The sequence below is a fragment of the Zymoseptoria tritici genome, chromosome 1 (genome assembly GCF_000219625.1).
Source record: "Zymoseptoria tritici IPO323 chromosome 1, whole genome shotgun sequence".
Lineage (NCBI taxonomy): Eukaryota > Fungi > Ascomycota > Dothideomycetes > Mycosphaerellales > Mycosphaerellaceae > Zymoseptoria > Zymoseptoria tritici.
Window position 1 is genome coordinate 341,158 of NC_018218.1, and position 15,467 is coordinate 356,624.

The 15,467-nt window shown below is 54.8% G+C and overlaps 5 protein-coding genes across 5 annotated transcripts; 3 read left to right on the top strand and 2 right to left on the bottom strand.

Annotated features, from left to right (window-relative positions):
• Nucleotides 1-1,231: 1,231 nt before the first annotated feature.
• On the bottom strand, nt 1,232-3,620 carry MYCGRDRAFT_88647 (uncharacterized protein; the record flags this gene model as incomplete). Its single annotated transcript, XM_003857729.1, has 3 exons — nt 1,232-1,451; nt 1,915-2,765; nt 2,820-3,620. 3 exons carry the CDS (start codon nt 3,618-3,620, stop codon nt 1,232-1,234), a joined length of 1,872 nt encoding a protein of 623 aa, XP_003857777.1.
• A 1,056-nt stretch (nt 3,621-4,676) lies between these two features.
• MYCGRDRAFT_88648 (uncharacterized protein) lies at nt 4,677-5,987 on the bottom strand (the record flags this gene model as incomplete). Its single annotated transcript, XM_003857728.1, has 2 exons — nt 4,677-5,198; nt 5,976-5,987. The coding sequence occupies 2 exons, from the start codon at nt 5,985-5,987 to the stop codon at nt 4,677-4,679; spliced, it is 534 nt and encodes a 177-aa protein (XP_003857776.1).
• A 927-nt stretch (nt 5,988-6,914) lies between these two features.
• MYCGRDRAFT_64917 (uncharacterized protein) lies at nt 6,915-9,067 on the top strand (the record flags this gene model as incomplete). Its single annotated transcript, XM_003855814.1, has 2 exons — nt 6,915-7,726; nt 7,794-9,067. 2 exons carry the CDS (start codon nt 7,125-7,127, stop codon nt 8,734-8,736), a joined length of 1,545 nt encoding a protein of 514 aa, XP_003855862.1.
• A 962-nt stretch (nt 9,068-10,029) lies between these two features.
• On the top strand, nt 10,030-11,951 carry MYCGRDRAFT_88650 (uncharacterized protein; the record flags this gene model as incomplete). The annotated part of the gene is made up of 4 exons (XM_003855815.1): nt 10,030-10,218; nt 10,411-10,944; nt 11,444-11,469; nt 11,753-11,951. The coding sequence occupies 4 exons, from the start codon at nt 10,030-10,032 to the stop codon at nt 11,949-11,951; spliced, it is 948 nt and encodes a 315-aa protein (XP_003855863.1).
• Nucleotides 11,952-12,551: 600 nt separating this feature from the next.
• Nucleotides 12,552-15,160, top strand: MYCGRDRAFT_106752 (uncharacterized protein; the record flags this gene model as incomplete). The annotated part of the gene is made up of 1 exon (XM_003855816.1): nt 12,552-15,160. The coding sequence occupies one exon, from the start codon at nt 12,701-12,703 to the stop codon at nt 15,158-15,160; it is 2,460 nt and encodes an 819-aa protein (XP_003855864.1).
• Nucleotides 15,161-15,467: the final 307 nt, after the last annotated feature.

The following is a 15,467-nucleotide window of genomic DNA, read 5'->3' on the forward strand; positions in this document are numbered from 1 at the left end:
GAATATCATGCATTGGTAACCATTCGGTTCAGACCGCGACTTCTTTTTTGCACTTTCCTCGGTGGTTGTAGGAACGCTCCATCAAGGAGACGTCCTCCGGTGCCATCGTTTTGCTCCAGACCATGATGTCGATATGGCCATATGTCAACGACAACGGCAAGGAGACATCCATATGGCTGTGCTGCAAGCAGATCAGGTCGTTCCTAAGCTCAATGTTTTGCTTCGACAGCCTTCTAGGCCGCATCACGACGAAGGAGTCTCAATATCAGTGCGAGCTCTTGAATGATCTGGAAAACGATCAATGGTATGGTTCCTTCTGCTTGAAACGATATGCACTCATGCTGATCATTTGAGAACGTTCCAATGTGTCAATTTTGCTTTTTGCCATGCGATATGCCTCCAACAGCGAGTTCCAGAACTTGCTTAGCGTGAACTTTTCGATCGATCACGTTTGCTTGAAACGCGTGCTCTATACTGCCGTCCCCGCAGCCGAGCTATTCATTCACTGCAGAGTCACGATATCGAGAGACTTTTACCATTCCAAGACTCAGCGATCCTGCCTGGCTGGTACCCCTTTTTTGATCATCGTAGCCACCAGTGTCTGGACGTCTGCTAGCATCAACCGAGCGACCAAGTCACGAAGCAGCAAGTCATGTCAACCGCTTCCATTGGCGAAGCAGAGCGAAGAAGATCAGACTTCGACACTCCGAATCCTAATCAAGCAACCCACGCAATGGCCACAACTCCAGGCGTCTACAACATTACCAGAACGACGGAGATCAGCACCGTTTCGGAGCCCCTTGACGATCCCAACTGGAAGCCAAGCGCATGGAGTGCGATACCAGCCACTCTCGACAAAACGAAAGGAGATCAAGGCCATCGCGGCACATTTGTGCGATTTAAGAACCGCCTCCGCTTGATAGTGAGAGTTGGACGTCGTCTGTATGGTCGCGTGGCGCACAGAAAGGAATTTGCAAAATAGCGAAGGAAAGAAGACTCTCGCTGAATGTGGCAGACCATGGGAACGAATTCCCAGTCAGCTCGTCGTCGGGGCGTCTTGTGAGACGAATTGAGAGCACGAGACACATTTACCTCTTGAGCACATTAACTTGAATCTGTTCCCCTGTGTACCGTCAACGTCCTTCAACCGCCGCCAACATACACCAGACGACTGTGTCCGACTTCGGCGTCACAGCGATTGGACATGGACTCGAAGCAAGGGCCAGCGTATTCAGCAGCACTTGGACATTAGCATCGCCACGACACGTTCAGTCTGTGCCGTCGGATCGATGGTCGAGCGGAGAGACGGTACGTGCGGCGGAGAAGCAAGAGCGCGGCAGGATTGTGTTCGACAAAGCAGCAGCGAGCACGGAGTCGGGAAGCAAGTAATTTGGAATCCAAAGGCAGTCACATCGGAGGCCTGGCTGCTGTATGAGGATTCGCCTTCTTGACTATGAGGCTACCGTCCATCGATTTGGACAAGGTACGTGGGAGGACAGAGAGGTGAGGTTCGAGAAAGCCAAAGCTAAAAAAGGACTTTCACTTGTCGGTGCAATGTCAACCCGAGAAAGTATTCGAGAAGCTGTGCCTCAGGCATCAGAGGTTCGTCCAAAAAGCAGGCACTTTTCTTTCGTTGTATTCGTGCACCATTGCCATGCCAATCGATGCAGATCCCGACCTCCAATGCATGCTATGCTCGCTTTCCCATGCTACCCAACACCAATGCCACCCACAGCACCGAGGCTCGCTCAAATCGCTCGACTCCGCCAGATCCAGCCAGCGAGCGTCGAGCATGCAATGCAACCAAGTCCCCGAGCCCGAGTCCAAACCCTCGCTGGTAACGATCATTTCCCCACCTGCACAGACGCACCCGCACCAACCCAATTCATCGGATGTCTCGAGCCCTTAACATACCTCGTCGGCTCCCTCACCTCTCTCTGATACTCACTAATCGAACTCAAACTAATCGCAGTCCACAGCGCAAAAGCCCTATTCCCCAAAATCTGACTCGGGTAGACATACTTTCCCATCAACTCAGTCAGACCCGCCCAGCTGGGGATCGCCAACGCAACTTGCAAGCGCTTGAGAGTCCGCATGTGGTGTGCCTCCGAGTGCCCGCTCGTAGCGCAGAGTGTGAAGAGAGCCCAGAATAGGACTTCCTCGTACACGGTTCCGAGGAAAAGGTCGGCGTGGAGGACTTGGGAGTCTTCGTAACATTGGTGGAGAGGTTCGTAAGAAGGAGCGCCGTTGGCGAGGTGGAAGAAGCCGCAGAGGCCGAGACCGGCGAGGCGGATGAAAGTGTGGATTTGCCATTTCAGGTCGTCTTCGAGAATGGTTTGGGAGATGTCGAAGCGTGCGGCGGTGACTTGTCCGTATTCCCATTCGGAGAGGATTTGTTCGGTATCGATAAGGCGGGAATGGGAGGATGTGTCTCGTGGTACGATGTAGGAGAGGCGGCAGAGGAGGTGGAGGAGGTTGGGGAGGACTAAGCGTTGGGCTCGGAGCTCTTCGAGGCCGATGGGAAGAGTGCTGGGGAGGACGGGCATGCCCATTCGTGGGTTCCCGGCGGGGTGGTCGAAGAAGGGTGTTCTGCCGGAGTAGAGTGCTGAGTCGTGTCCCGAGCCTAAGATGATGTTTCTTGTGATGGGTGGTAGCGGAGGCGGACCATTTGGTATTTGTATGCCTGAGAGACCTCCTCGGACTGTGTTCACAATGCCTGTCAAACCACCCATGTGAGTGTCGTACATGACCGGGTCGCCGTACTCCTGTTCAATGTCAGCTATGCTTGTTTGTGAATAGATGTTCTTGCTTGTACTTACCAACTCCCAGCCGCCAAGTAGTGCAATCGCAGTGATGGCCGGATCTTGCATGCGACCGTCTTGACTCGACCTTCCGATGGCAGTATTGATGCTTTCGAGCGTGGTGTATTTGAGCTGACTGATCAGCTCTGGGCTGACATCTAACGCTCGAGAAACCACAGCATGGCTTGCGGCAAGCAAGAGTAGCGCATGGAATAACGCAGCATCGTTCTGAGCTTGCGGCCAAAGATGTGCTCGGATGTCTTCTCGTCCAGTGGAATGTGCTGGTGTGATGGCTGGAACAAACAGCCGCAGGAAGTATTCCACGACTTCAGGCATTTTGGGATGCCATTTCGTGGTTGGGTACACCCGTGAGATCTCCATTTCTTGAAGATTGGATGTAAGGTTGGATGAGTCGGTTTGAGGTAATCGGCTGATAGCGACTTTGGGCCTTGCTTCTTCTTCCTTCATCTGTCTCTCCAAGGCTGAACTCGACGCGGAATTGGGACTACTTTCATCGTCACTGACCGCCGCGGTTGGAGAGCTGCCATCTCTTTCGCCTTTGATGACTGCCAGCTTCTTTGCTATCGTCGCCTTCCTCGCCGCCGCACTAGCTCTTGCAGCCTGTACACGAACAGCCCGCCGTGCATCTGTGCCGACACCTCCGGAAATACCAGTCTCGAAAGGCACAAAAGCAACAGGTCCAGGACTTGATGTGCGCCGGAAGGGGTCTTCCTTTTCGTCTGTCGGTGATGTAAAGGGTGATGTGCAGGGACTGTTGGTCATTGACCGATTGCCTCGACGGCTCAGTGACTTCGGCATTGAAGTATCACAGGGTCAGACAAAGGTTGCATCGGATGGTTGCGACGATTTTGGCAATCCTTGGTGCCACTGGGGATGCCGATCGCTACATATACAGTATATTTCGGGTCTCCTCCCTATCGTAAGGCGAGATTGGTGTTCTGCAGTGCGGCTGGCCTGCTGGCTGCATGAAGTGTCTTGCGCAACAAGGCCAGCGGGGCGCCATCAACAGTTTAGTCTGCGCCTCAGAAGACCTGCATCTCCATGAGGCGTCGCGAGAGATCGCGAGAACCCATCATTGAAGAGAGGAATCTATGGTAGACCGGAGAGCACGGCCATCGCGGTGATTTAGCTGTGGCCTATCCGGCTTGAGACAGAATGGGCAACTGACGTTGATTCTTACGTTGACGCTGCTTTTTCAGCTCGCATGTGACGAAGATAGGCGTCACCGAAGAAGTCCATTGGATGGCATGCAGCAAATTGCCTTTACGGGTATGGCGAGATGATGTCGTCCGTTAGCTGAAGGGCGTTTCACGGGGTTGGTTCTGCGGTGCGTTGACCAAAAGCGCAGGAGATGCGCTGGGCACCTGGCGCGAGGCTACGCCGTTAGGCAAGATCAAACGACTCGGAGCTCCCGGTGGCTTGTAAGCCACAGTCTTCGCTTCGGTATCCTCGTCTAGGCGGGCGCTTCGCCAGTCCGACCCCTCATCTCGTCACTGGAGACGAGTATTGAGTCTATCGTAGACATGTGTGGCGAGAGCATGTAAGTGTCGGCGGTATAGACATGTATCAAAGAGGCCAATGTCAGGTATCTTCAAGTCCGACTCACCTCTGATCGATCGAAAACAAAACCTCCACTCATTCGGAAAACTACCGAGCACGAACGTCAGCAGCACGTGGTGAATAGACTTCGACGCTTGCGAGAGCTTTTGCGCCTTTGGGCATCGATCGCTTCTCTTCCCCGTCCGGATGCCTGGCTCATTATGGCTGGCACTCGTGACCCGCAACCGCTGCCAATCTGCTACTTGAACTCGGGGCTGCCGTGTATATCAACTCGGGGCTTCCGGTCGACTCCCTTTAGTTCGCAACCCGCGATTCGTACATGTTAGATCGCTGGTCGACAAAGCCACAGTAAAATCGCTGCGTGGGTGACCCCACCTCTTTCAGCTTGCTCCTCCATGCCGGTCTCGGTTGTTGTGCGTGGAGAAGACGATGGCCCACACTTTCTGTGATGTGTCGAGTGACGATGTCGGACTTGCGCATGCGATACGACTGCTCCTCCATGTTCTTGGTCCACGATTCGTAGCATCCTGTGAACTGTACGAAGAAATCGGCGCAGCTTGCTTCGATGCGACTCAATTGGATGCACTGTGATGACGAACGACTGCTGTACGCTGCTTCCAATTTCACAGTGTGCCATGATGTGAGTATTCGCACATTCTGTGCGCGCTGAACATGCTCGACTGTGAGCAAAGTTCGGTGTAGCGAGTCGCCGTTCAGCCTGTGTCTCAAACCGGCATTCAAAGTCTCCGATTTCCAAGGCACACTCGCAAGACCAGGCACAAATGCCGAATGTGTAACTGGTTGTGTATCGTGGCCCTATACTTGTCTTTTAGCCTTGCGCGATCGCATGAATACGCCATATCGACGATTTTCGGCGACACCGAAACTCTGTTTAGCGCAAATACGCCATGGCGTAGAAGATCGTTAAAGAGAGGCGTCCAGATCTCCACGGTCATGGTATGGGGCAAGGTTTAGCGGGTATGAATCCTGCTCAAAGTCCACGCTAGGGACGTGCATCATCACGCAGCAGAGATCAGGCACAGGTTCCGCAACACTGCATGCGATGGTCAATCAAGGAATCTGAGAATACATGACTTGACCGTACACTGTGGCTCAGAACTATCGACGATGTTAACAACGGCGACACCGAAATTGTCGGCCATGCATGCGTGAGGCTGCGGGAGCTGAGTATGCGCTCGAAAGCTTCCATGATGCTGGGTCAGTCGTGGAACAACACCACGTGGGAAGAACACTTCCAGAAGCGCCATGTGAGGCGTTTCGCATGCTTCTAGGGCACTTCCATCGCTCTTCTCCGTGCAGAGATTGGCTGTTTGTTGTGATGCATGTGCCAGAGAGGTCACCCTACCCGGTGCTCTAGCTGAAAGCCTGGCGCAAGTTAACTCAAAGCTCCTGCAGGAACAGCAAGCACTGTGGTCCATAGCGGAGCGTGGAAGCGCTTGGAATGGCCGATGTCTGAGCGTCTTCTGCAGCAGCACGCCCGGGAATGACTCCGCCAGATCGCGACCACATGCGCCCACGGCCATTGCGGCCTCCCAAGGCCGATGATTCTCGAGGAGGCAGCGGTACTCACACCTTGAAGGACATCGCTGCTGCGCGCGAGTCCGGGCACTCCGAGCCGCATCAATGGACCAGATCGAGACAATGCGCCCCTTCCCGAGGCTTTTGTGACGGCACAGCGATTCGATTCACATTCCTGTCATTACCTCTCGTGGTAGGCGGTCCGGATCCAGAGATGAAGATGTGTCTCGTCAAGCTGCAAGCTTTGGAGCACGAGGTCGTTGCTGGCGGATGTCCTGCAGTCATTCGGCTCGGAGGAGCGTATTACATTCGTTTGCCTGCAGACAGGTGAAGGCTGCGCTCAGTGCCTAGACTGATTGAGGCTGTGGATTGTCAAGAATTGGGTTGCTCCACTCTGCTTAGTCGGAGCTGCAAGGAGGGCTCAATATCCCCGATCGATACGATAACATGCTGAAGACGTTCGTGCATCACGTCGAGGGCGGTTCTCAGGCGATGATGGTAGCTTTTTTGCTGAACCTGAGCGCACATCTTCAGACTCCGACCTCCAATCATGGCGTCGACTGCACGCTTTTTGTAGTATAAGTCTTCTGCTCGTCAGTAAGCCATATATCGGGAGATGGAATTTGCGGTGTTTCCCGCAGCTTCTTGAAGCCATCTGTCCAAAGACGACGCAAAGATCGCAGCGCCGGACCTCCAAGTCTCGCGAAGGCAACAACATCCTGCGGTGGGTATATATCGACATGCTTCGAGGTTAGCAGAGCACCGAGCGGATCGTCGCGGCGAGAAGGAAGATTTTATGCAGCAGAGTTGGAAGTTGGAAGGATTCAGGATGCGCGCGGAAGGGCGGAGTCAGGTGCGGACCGACGTAGCTGCTCTCAGCTCTCACACAGTCTCACACCTGATCCTTGGCAGGAATGACGCTGGGTTTGCGGTGTTTCCTTGTCCCTCCACTCCTCCTGCCTGTCTCCAACCACGTGCGATACAGTACCATACCAGCTGCGTGACTGCCCGGCTTGCTGCTGATTGCTGGACAATTCATATCTCACTCCGCTGCCTGGATTTCCTAGAGTCTTCCTCCCTCCTCCCTGTCGCTGACACCGCCAACGCGCTCCCCTAACACAACAAGGCCCCGCCGCGACATCATACTTCGCAATCCCTGCTCCCCGCCTCGGTCGTCCTCCTCCTCTTCAGAAGACCGCCAACATGGTGCTGGGACATGCTCGAAACTCATTGTCGCTCGGCTCGGTGCGGTCGTCGACCGATGAGCCTCGCGCCGATGATGGGGAAGACGGCGACGAGACCGTAGTGTCCTCAGAGCAAGGCTCCGTACTCTCGCACATCATCTCCCAGCTGAGGCCTGGCGCCGACCTTAGTCGAGTCACTCTCCCGACCTTCATTCTGGAACCACGATCGATGCTCGAAAGAATCACCAACTTCATGGCCCATCCCGAAACGCTCCTCCATATGCCCACCATCAATGACCCGGTCGAGCGATTTGTTGCAGTCACCAAGTTTTACCTCTCAGGATGGCATATCAAGCCTCCAGGAGTGAAGAAGCCGCTGAACCCGGTGCTTGGAGAGATATACACTGGCTATTGGGACTACCCGGACAACACAAGAGGATACTACATCTCGGAGCAGACTTCGCATCATCCGCCAAAATCATCATACTTCTTCATGGCTCCAGAGCACAAGATCCGCATCGACGGAACTCTCAAACCGCGGAGCAAGTTTCTTGGAAACAGCGTGGGGTCATTCATGGAAGGCATTGCCATCATGAGATTCCTCGAGCGCGGCGAACGATAGTGAGTTGTCAAGCCATGATGCTTTGTGTGATGGGTTCATGTGTACTGATCACCTCTTTTCTAACAGCTTCATCACGCAACCCAACATGTACGCCCGCGGCATCCTTTTCGGCAAGATGAAATACGAACTGGGAGACCACGCCGTTGTGCGCTGCCCGGAAAGCGGCCTCGAAGCCGACATTGAATTCAAGGTCAAAGGATGGATGGGCGGACACTACAACTCTATCGGCGGCTTCATCAAGGAGAGCAAGTCTGGCAAGAATTTGTATGAGCTCAGCGGCTTTTGGCATGGCAAAATGTACATCAAGGACCTGGCCACCGGCAAGAAAGAGATGATCTTCGATGCGAGCCACGCGAAACCGAGCATACCCAAGAGCAGACCATTGGAGGAGCAGGGCCCAAAGGAGAGCCAGAAGCTCTGGCATACCACAACACAGGCGATCAAGAAGGCCGACCAGAAGGTTGCTACGGACGAGAAGTCTCGTATCGAGGATGAGCAGCGGAAAGAGCGAGAGGCGCGTGGAGGTGATGAAAACTGGCATCCCAAACTGTTCCGCGCAGTTCCTGCCGGTGACGAGGAGAGTCTGGACTGGATCATTGATGCAGAAGTCGACACCAAAGCTCCGGCGGAGAAGCAGATCGAACAGATCCTTGCCATCGCACCCATATTACCTGGACAACGGAGCAACTCCGAGTCACAGCAAGGCAGCAAGCAACAGTCACAACAGCAGACCACAATGCCGATTCGACAGCAGCAGCAGCAAGCTCAGACGGCGGCACCTCCAGCCCAGGCAGCAGGCGCCGACTTGATCGACTTTGGCCAGAACGACGGCGCGAGCGACAGCAAAGCTGCGCCCGCCGCTGGCACATCTCAACCGCCGCCTCAACCAGCGCACAACACTCCGGACAAGATGCAGGCGCCATTGAATCATACTACAGTACCACGAGACGCAGTGCGGAGAATGGATAGCGCCGGCAATGAAGATGTCTTCGTGGACGCGGAGTCATGAGCGGAGGAATCTGCCAATGTTTGTCGAGAAGTGGACCACGCCGGGAAGACAGCGAAGGAGGTAATACACGCCGCGAAATGGAAGCAGGCGACGAACAGGACTCCTACACGTCTTCGCACGACGACAAACCAGGCCTGTTCAACCGAGGCTATGGATGATGCATATTCGTAAGACGGGCGGAGACGACATGGCTGGAACCACATGAGGGATGAATGATGCATCGAAGGGAAAGGCTGGTCAGGAAAAGATCCTCTTCGGCGATGGAATTTGCGTATATATACCACCCTTGCGGCAGTAACGCATTGACAATGAGATTGTTTGATATTTTTCGCTCTATCATCTGGTGAGGGCATGACTTTTTGTATGCGATCTCAGACTGGCCGCAAGAGAGCTGACAATAGTGGCACCGGATGATACGAACACAAGAATAGCGTCGAACACGCCGTCAGAAGTTCCGTCGAAACCAAGGATCTCTCAGCCTCACACCATCTCTTCCTCACGAGTTTATTCGATGCGTCTGAAGCTGAGTTCGGTGGCTTGAGCGCCTCTTCGAGTATTGAGAGCTGAGAAGCAGAGCCAAGGCCAGGGCTGAGCGAGCTGTGTTAGAGAGCAGACGCAGGATGGTATGCGGAGGACAGCGGATGTGTCCGCTCTTCGAATTCTGCTCGACTTCTGCCAAACTGCTCAATCTACTTGCTTACCCTCACGGCAGACTGCCACTTGTATGCCAACGGCGTGAGTCGTACGAGCTTCGACAGCGGCAATTCGGATGAGAACGATGCCGGACCCTCCATCGCCGGTCACGGTGGTCATGAGCCTCCAGATCCGCGCTGCGAAGTCGGATCTCTCAACTTCGGCCTCCTTCTGATGGAAAACAGGACTACCGCGCTGATCTCGGTACCGTTCCCGCCGGATGACCGTCACAGCGTCGAGGCGGGAGTGGTTTCATGCTGGCTACGCTCAGTATTGCGCAGCCCAGAATGACGAGCCATTGAGCCGTTGTCGACTATGATATTTAGCACATCATGGGCGCCACTTAGCAAGCAGTCCGGACGAGACGACCGCTATACCGTCACCTTCTGATTCGGTCACAGTGCCATTTTACGCAGACGCCAGCATGAAGATGCATGCAGCGAGGACGATAAAGGAGCCGCCGTCCGCCTGCCCTTTTCGCGATGCAGTCCTGCTCGCTCTGACAACAGCACGCAGTCCAGACACACCTGTGTAGCTAACAATCGCGAAGCAACTCCTTCGCGAGAATTATATTGACCAATCCCGCCTGAACATCACACCATGCATTTGTTTTCGATCCTGGCAATCGTGCTTCCCGTTACAAGCGCGCTGGCAGCCGACGTTGAGGCACGATACTACAACAACCCGCCCAAATGTGGCGTCCAAGGATACGACAAAGCGAGACCCGGCAAAGGCGAACGAGGAGGTCACGTACTCGGGATAGGCATCGACCACATTCTGCGCCTCTTCGTGCGCTGCTCTTTGCAAGCAACAAGCGAGGTGCAAAAGCTTCGCAGTCAGTCCCAAGAAGCGGCAATGTCGACTTTACGGAGCTGCTGTGCAGGACAATTGCAAAGGCGACAGATCGTCGCCGTGGACTTTCTATGATAAAAGCTGCAATGTCCAGCCGCAGAGACCGGTCCCAGCTACTTTCAAGACCAGTGTCACCAAGAGCACGACGAGATGCACGACGGGGAGCACGATGAAGAGCAGGGCGACGAGCACGACAAGGAGCACGACAAGGAGCACGACGCAGACCACAACGTCTTTGCCCGCGACCACAACATCTTTGCCCACGACTACTACAACGACACCCACCATGCCAACGTCAACCACTACCTTTCTCACTATCATCACCGTGTCCCAAACTACTACTACAATATCCTCCATTACCACGGTCACAACGACCTCAACAATTACCAAGCAACCGACCTCCCGACATTCACAGCAAGAGACCTTGCACAATTTTGCGGCGACCCAGCTGCGACTTTTGCGGCTGTGTTCGCCACGCAAACTCCATTGCCGAGCTCAGCTGCGTCCAACAGTGACATTACAGGCATGTACATCCAGCTAAATGCAGACTCCTTCTCGAATTTCGGGAGCATCGGAGCAGGCCTTGACTCGTCCATGCGCTTCGTCGTCACCGAAACGAAATGGCAGGCTAGGAGGCCGCTCAGAGATCCGCCACACAATTTTGTAAGTCCTGGTTCCGGATCCTATCTGACCTTTGTTCAATGGAGGGCGAACCAGCCTGGTACATATGACACCCCGTCCTGCGCGCTGGACAGTGTTGGGAATATGTATCGACGCTGCTACGCAAGCGCGGAGATTCTTTTCTTTTTGCGACAAGGAGGGCGGCGGGTGTGATATGGAAAAAGGCCATTTGCGTAGCTTCTTGATGTATTCGTTTTCCACACCAAGACTAAGCCTCGCGGCGCTGCCCAGATGACACTTTACTCTCTCTTTCCCTCGCAACATATGCACGGTCTTCGAAGTGTGACTCAGAGATGTCGGCGAGAGCATCCAAGTTCTTGACATCAGCTCCCTTTGCTCCAAGCCTCCCGAAGCAGCTCAGACTTCCATCCACGATTGCCGTCTCCAAAGCCGTGCAACCAAATCGAGAATTGACCGCCCAGAGGTCTTGCAAGGAGGGTCAATGTGTGTAGAATTGCCTCATTTGACCAGCACAATGCAGGATGACCCTGTGTTTGGGCACAAGGTGTAAGCACTCTATTTTTGTTCTGGCAATGGTTGACAGGCATTGCCATGTTTCGTTTCTTCACGGCTCCAGCATATCGTGGTGTCAACCCAAACCCTAAACCTAAGCATTTACGATCCCAAATAGCACATTTGTCCTCTTCCCTCGATGCCAAGCGACTGGGACTGCTGTTAATACTTGGGAAGGATGTCGACGGACCAGGATACTAGACGGAAAGAGATCTGTTTAATCTCTAGGCTGCCTGCTACCGGAGGTACCAGATGTGTGGACTCGTCGTTGATCCAGGATCTTGGTACTCGGATCCGGATCAGTCAGCACTGAACAGGCCATCCATCTCCAGGCGATGACATCTTTCTCCAACCACGAGAATCTGACCACGAATATCTTCCCTTCCAACCACGACAACCTGAAACTCGACTCTACATCTCCGCCTACAATGCGTGACGACCCATGTCCATCAGTCACACCTCACTTCACAGCTTGATCTCCTCGTCTCCCTCGAAATAGCTCATCGAGCATCTGACCGAGGCAGTCTCCATCAGATCTTGGCCTCTTTGGTCGATCTTTGAAACTGCATGAACATCGTTCCTTTAAAGATCAGCGCTCATCTTTGGGCACATCTGTTTCCGAGTCCCGTCGAACACCGTTCTCGCCACAAGAACTGCAGTGAAACTCAGCAGTCCGAGCGACTTGGGGTGTTTTCATGTTCTTCGAAAGTTCCATCGACTTCGTCCGACAGGTGCGAGGTCCTGAGTCGCGGACACGGTCGAACAGACCCTTGGCGGGCCGAGACCTCAAGGTTCGTGTGAAAAAGCAAAGAGAGGCCGAATCCGAAACATGCCAACCACTATAGGCAGGCTATATGTCGATTAATGGCGCAGGGTTCCACTCCGACCGACCAATTCTTTCGCCACAACCTTGTCGGCTGGCATGGGCCGAGCACGACTAAGATTTGGTGCCCAGGTGCCCTTCACACCGGACATCTGCGCGGCATGATTCGGGTATCAGTCCGTGCTAGTGACAGACGCCTCCACCTCACTGAATGTCTAGTTCGAGTCTCGCTATGAACATCTTTTTCGACCTATTCTTTCCCTCCTTCAAGCATACCCGCTTTCATTAATTATTGCGCCCGGGATAGCTGGCCATCCCTGCTGTGTCGATATCCTCGGAGGACTGGCTGCCTAGACTATACACTCTCTTCCATCCATCCGCCGCATTTGAGCAGGCAGCACAATGGAGTTTTCTGGATGGCCGATGTCCCACGCCATGATGCAGCATCAACCGCAGCAATTCACGCCGCAAGGTGCGCTGGGACACGTGCTGGCCGCTGTTCCAGAGGAGGAATTCTCACTACGAGAGTTGGATCCGAGGAAAGGCAGCTTACGAGTGGATGAGTGCGACGAAGAGGCCGATTACGACGTTATGCGCCCAGCGAAGCGACCGCGAACGAACTTTGAGTGCCAAGATTGTGGCACATCATACACAGAGAAACGAGCACTGGCACGCCATCGACATACTGATCAGCATCGCAAGAAGCTTGGTCTGCCATTAAATAAGAAGCATGCCTGCAGCGTGTGCGGCAAGCTCTTCGGGCGAGGACACGACATGAAACGACATCTCAACGAACAGCACCCGGAGTCCGCAGAGCAAAAGAGTCCACCCAGTGTGAACGGCGGAGAGCATGCGTCGAGCAGCTCTGAAAATGGCAGCGAAAAAGCCATGTCCCTCGACGGCTCGGCAAGATCGTCGTCCATGAGATCTTGCCGGACGGCTCTCACAACACCGAGCTTGGGCACCAATTCACGGAGTGGCTCCAGTTCTTCACTGCCCACATCCTTGAAGGACGACACGACACCACCAGCGCAGTTCCGTTTTGCGGACAACTACGACATGTATCGCAGCGGTGCCGTTCGCCGTGTGCGAACAATGGAGAACTTGACATCGCGAGCGAACTTCTCTCCCGTGCCGTCCATTCGCGCAGAAGACATCAAGGAGCCCGAGGTTCAAGAGCCTTCTACCGTTGCTCCGATGGCGCTCGATACTCCACTTCTTCGTCCGAGCTGCTCCATGGGCGACATGGCGCCGCGAAGCGAAGGAGCTTCATCACGATTGTCCGATTACAGCATCGAGAACAGCGTCAGGTGTATGCCTGCAGAAGACAGCCTTCCCGACATGGTGCCATTCCTACCGCCATCTTCGACGTCGAAATTCCAATCTTCCGCTTTCGAAGGTCGCACTTCGATGCACTCCAAGGTCGACTCATGGCAGCACAAGACTTGCATGATGTGCGGGATCGCTTTCGAGGACGACCCGGAAGAGCTCCTTCAACACCTTCGCCGGCATCTGGACATCTTTCGCGGCGAATACCGCTGCGAAGAATGCAACATCGGCTTTATCCACGAAGAAGACTTGCTTCACCACCAGGACGCTTCAGCACGAGGCCACTGCGGCTTCAACTTCCAACACAGCGAGCCATGCACTGGACATCATCCATACTCCACGCTCGCCTGGACCAGCACCCTCCCCGACTCCGACTGCTTCCGTCTCTGCACCAAACTCCGACACTGGGAACAATCCCAACTCCAAGCCTACCTCGCCGAAATCAACGACCTCATCGCATCTCGCAAATCTCGCCAAATCGACCGCTGGTCCGTAGGAGCCCTCATGCGCGGCTCCCGCAACTCCTTCCGCTCCCTCGCCATCAGCGTCAACACCTACGCCTCCGCACCCTGCGACGTGGCCACGGACTCCAAACGCTACGACATCGGCGGCCTGCAAGCCCGGCTCCGCCAAATGTCCCTCAAAAACGCCTCCACCTCGATGAAAAACATCATCCGCAAACAACGCTCCTCATCCTCCCTCAAATCCGACGTGGGCGACCACCACTCACCCGCCGTCACCACCTCCTCCGTAACGATGGACAAACCCCTCTACCGCGCCATCCTCCGCAACGACCTCCCCCGCGCGGCCAAAATCCTCGAAACCACCGACTCCTCCCAACACACCGCCGTCCAAAACGCCCCGGGCACCCTCACCGCTTCCGCCCTTTGGGGCCGCACCTACGTCAACCGCTACATGACCGACCACACGCTCATCAAGGACTCCGCAGGCCGCTGCGAAGTCTGCGGCGTGCACGGCACCATTCCAGAAAGAGGCAGCACAAAAGTCAAACTCCTCCTCCGCCATGGCGCGGACCCCAGCGAGCCGGGTGGGTTGTGTGGCTTCCCGCTCAACACAGCCGCGTGGATGGGCAAACCCGAGATCGTCAAGTCGCTCCTCCGCCGCGGCGCGAGGGTCGACTCGCTCGGCAATGGACCGGGGACACCGCTCTGCACCGCCGCTGCACAGGGAGATATCGCCGGTTGTCTGGCAGTCGTCAAGTTGCTCCTCGCCTACCGCGCGGACGTCCACACCGTCGGACCGGAAGGCCGCGCGCTGGAAGTCGCACTCAAGAGACGGGAGATGTTGCAGGAGAAGAGCCGAGGCGACCACTCCCCGCGAGAGGATCTGTCGGCGAGATTCGCGTGTGTGGACGAGGTGATTCGCATCTTGGAGCAAGCGGAGGCGCAGAAGCCGCCGCCGCTTGTGAGCACATTGTACTGTCGGGATGCGCATATGAGGGATGCGTCGCCGGGATCCGGGACGGGAGTGGTGTTGCATAAGAGTTGGGGACTGGGTGCTGGATTTTCTTGAATGATGTTTGCATGATTTGATGCTTTTATTCTTGCTTTTGGCCGTTTGCGCCTGCCACTTTTTCCTTTGTCATTTGCATGCATTTCTGTGGAGATTTGGACTTTGGGGACTTCATTTGGGAATTTCATTTGCTGCCGTTTATTGCGAGCGTTCTTTGAGGAGGTTTCATTTCTGATGACATGCAGTCGAGGCTGGAACCTCCTGCGTAGACTTACAGACCGCAATGGTCACTTGATGTAATAGTCGCATGAATAACGATTTGGTTCCACTTTGCTATTGTGTCCACCTTGCGAGTCTCACATCTCCA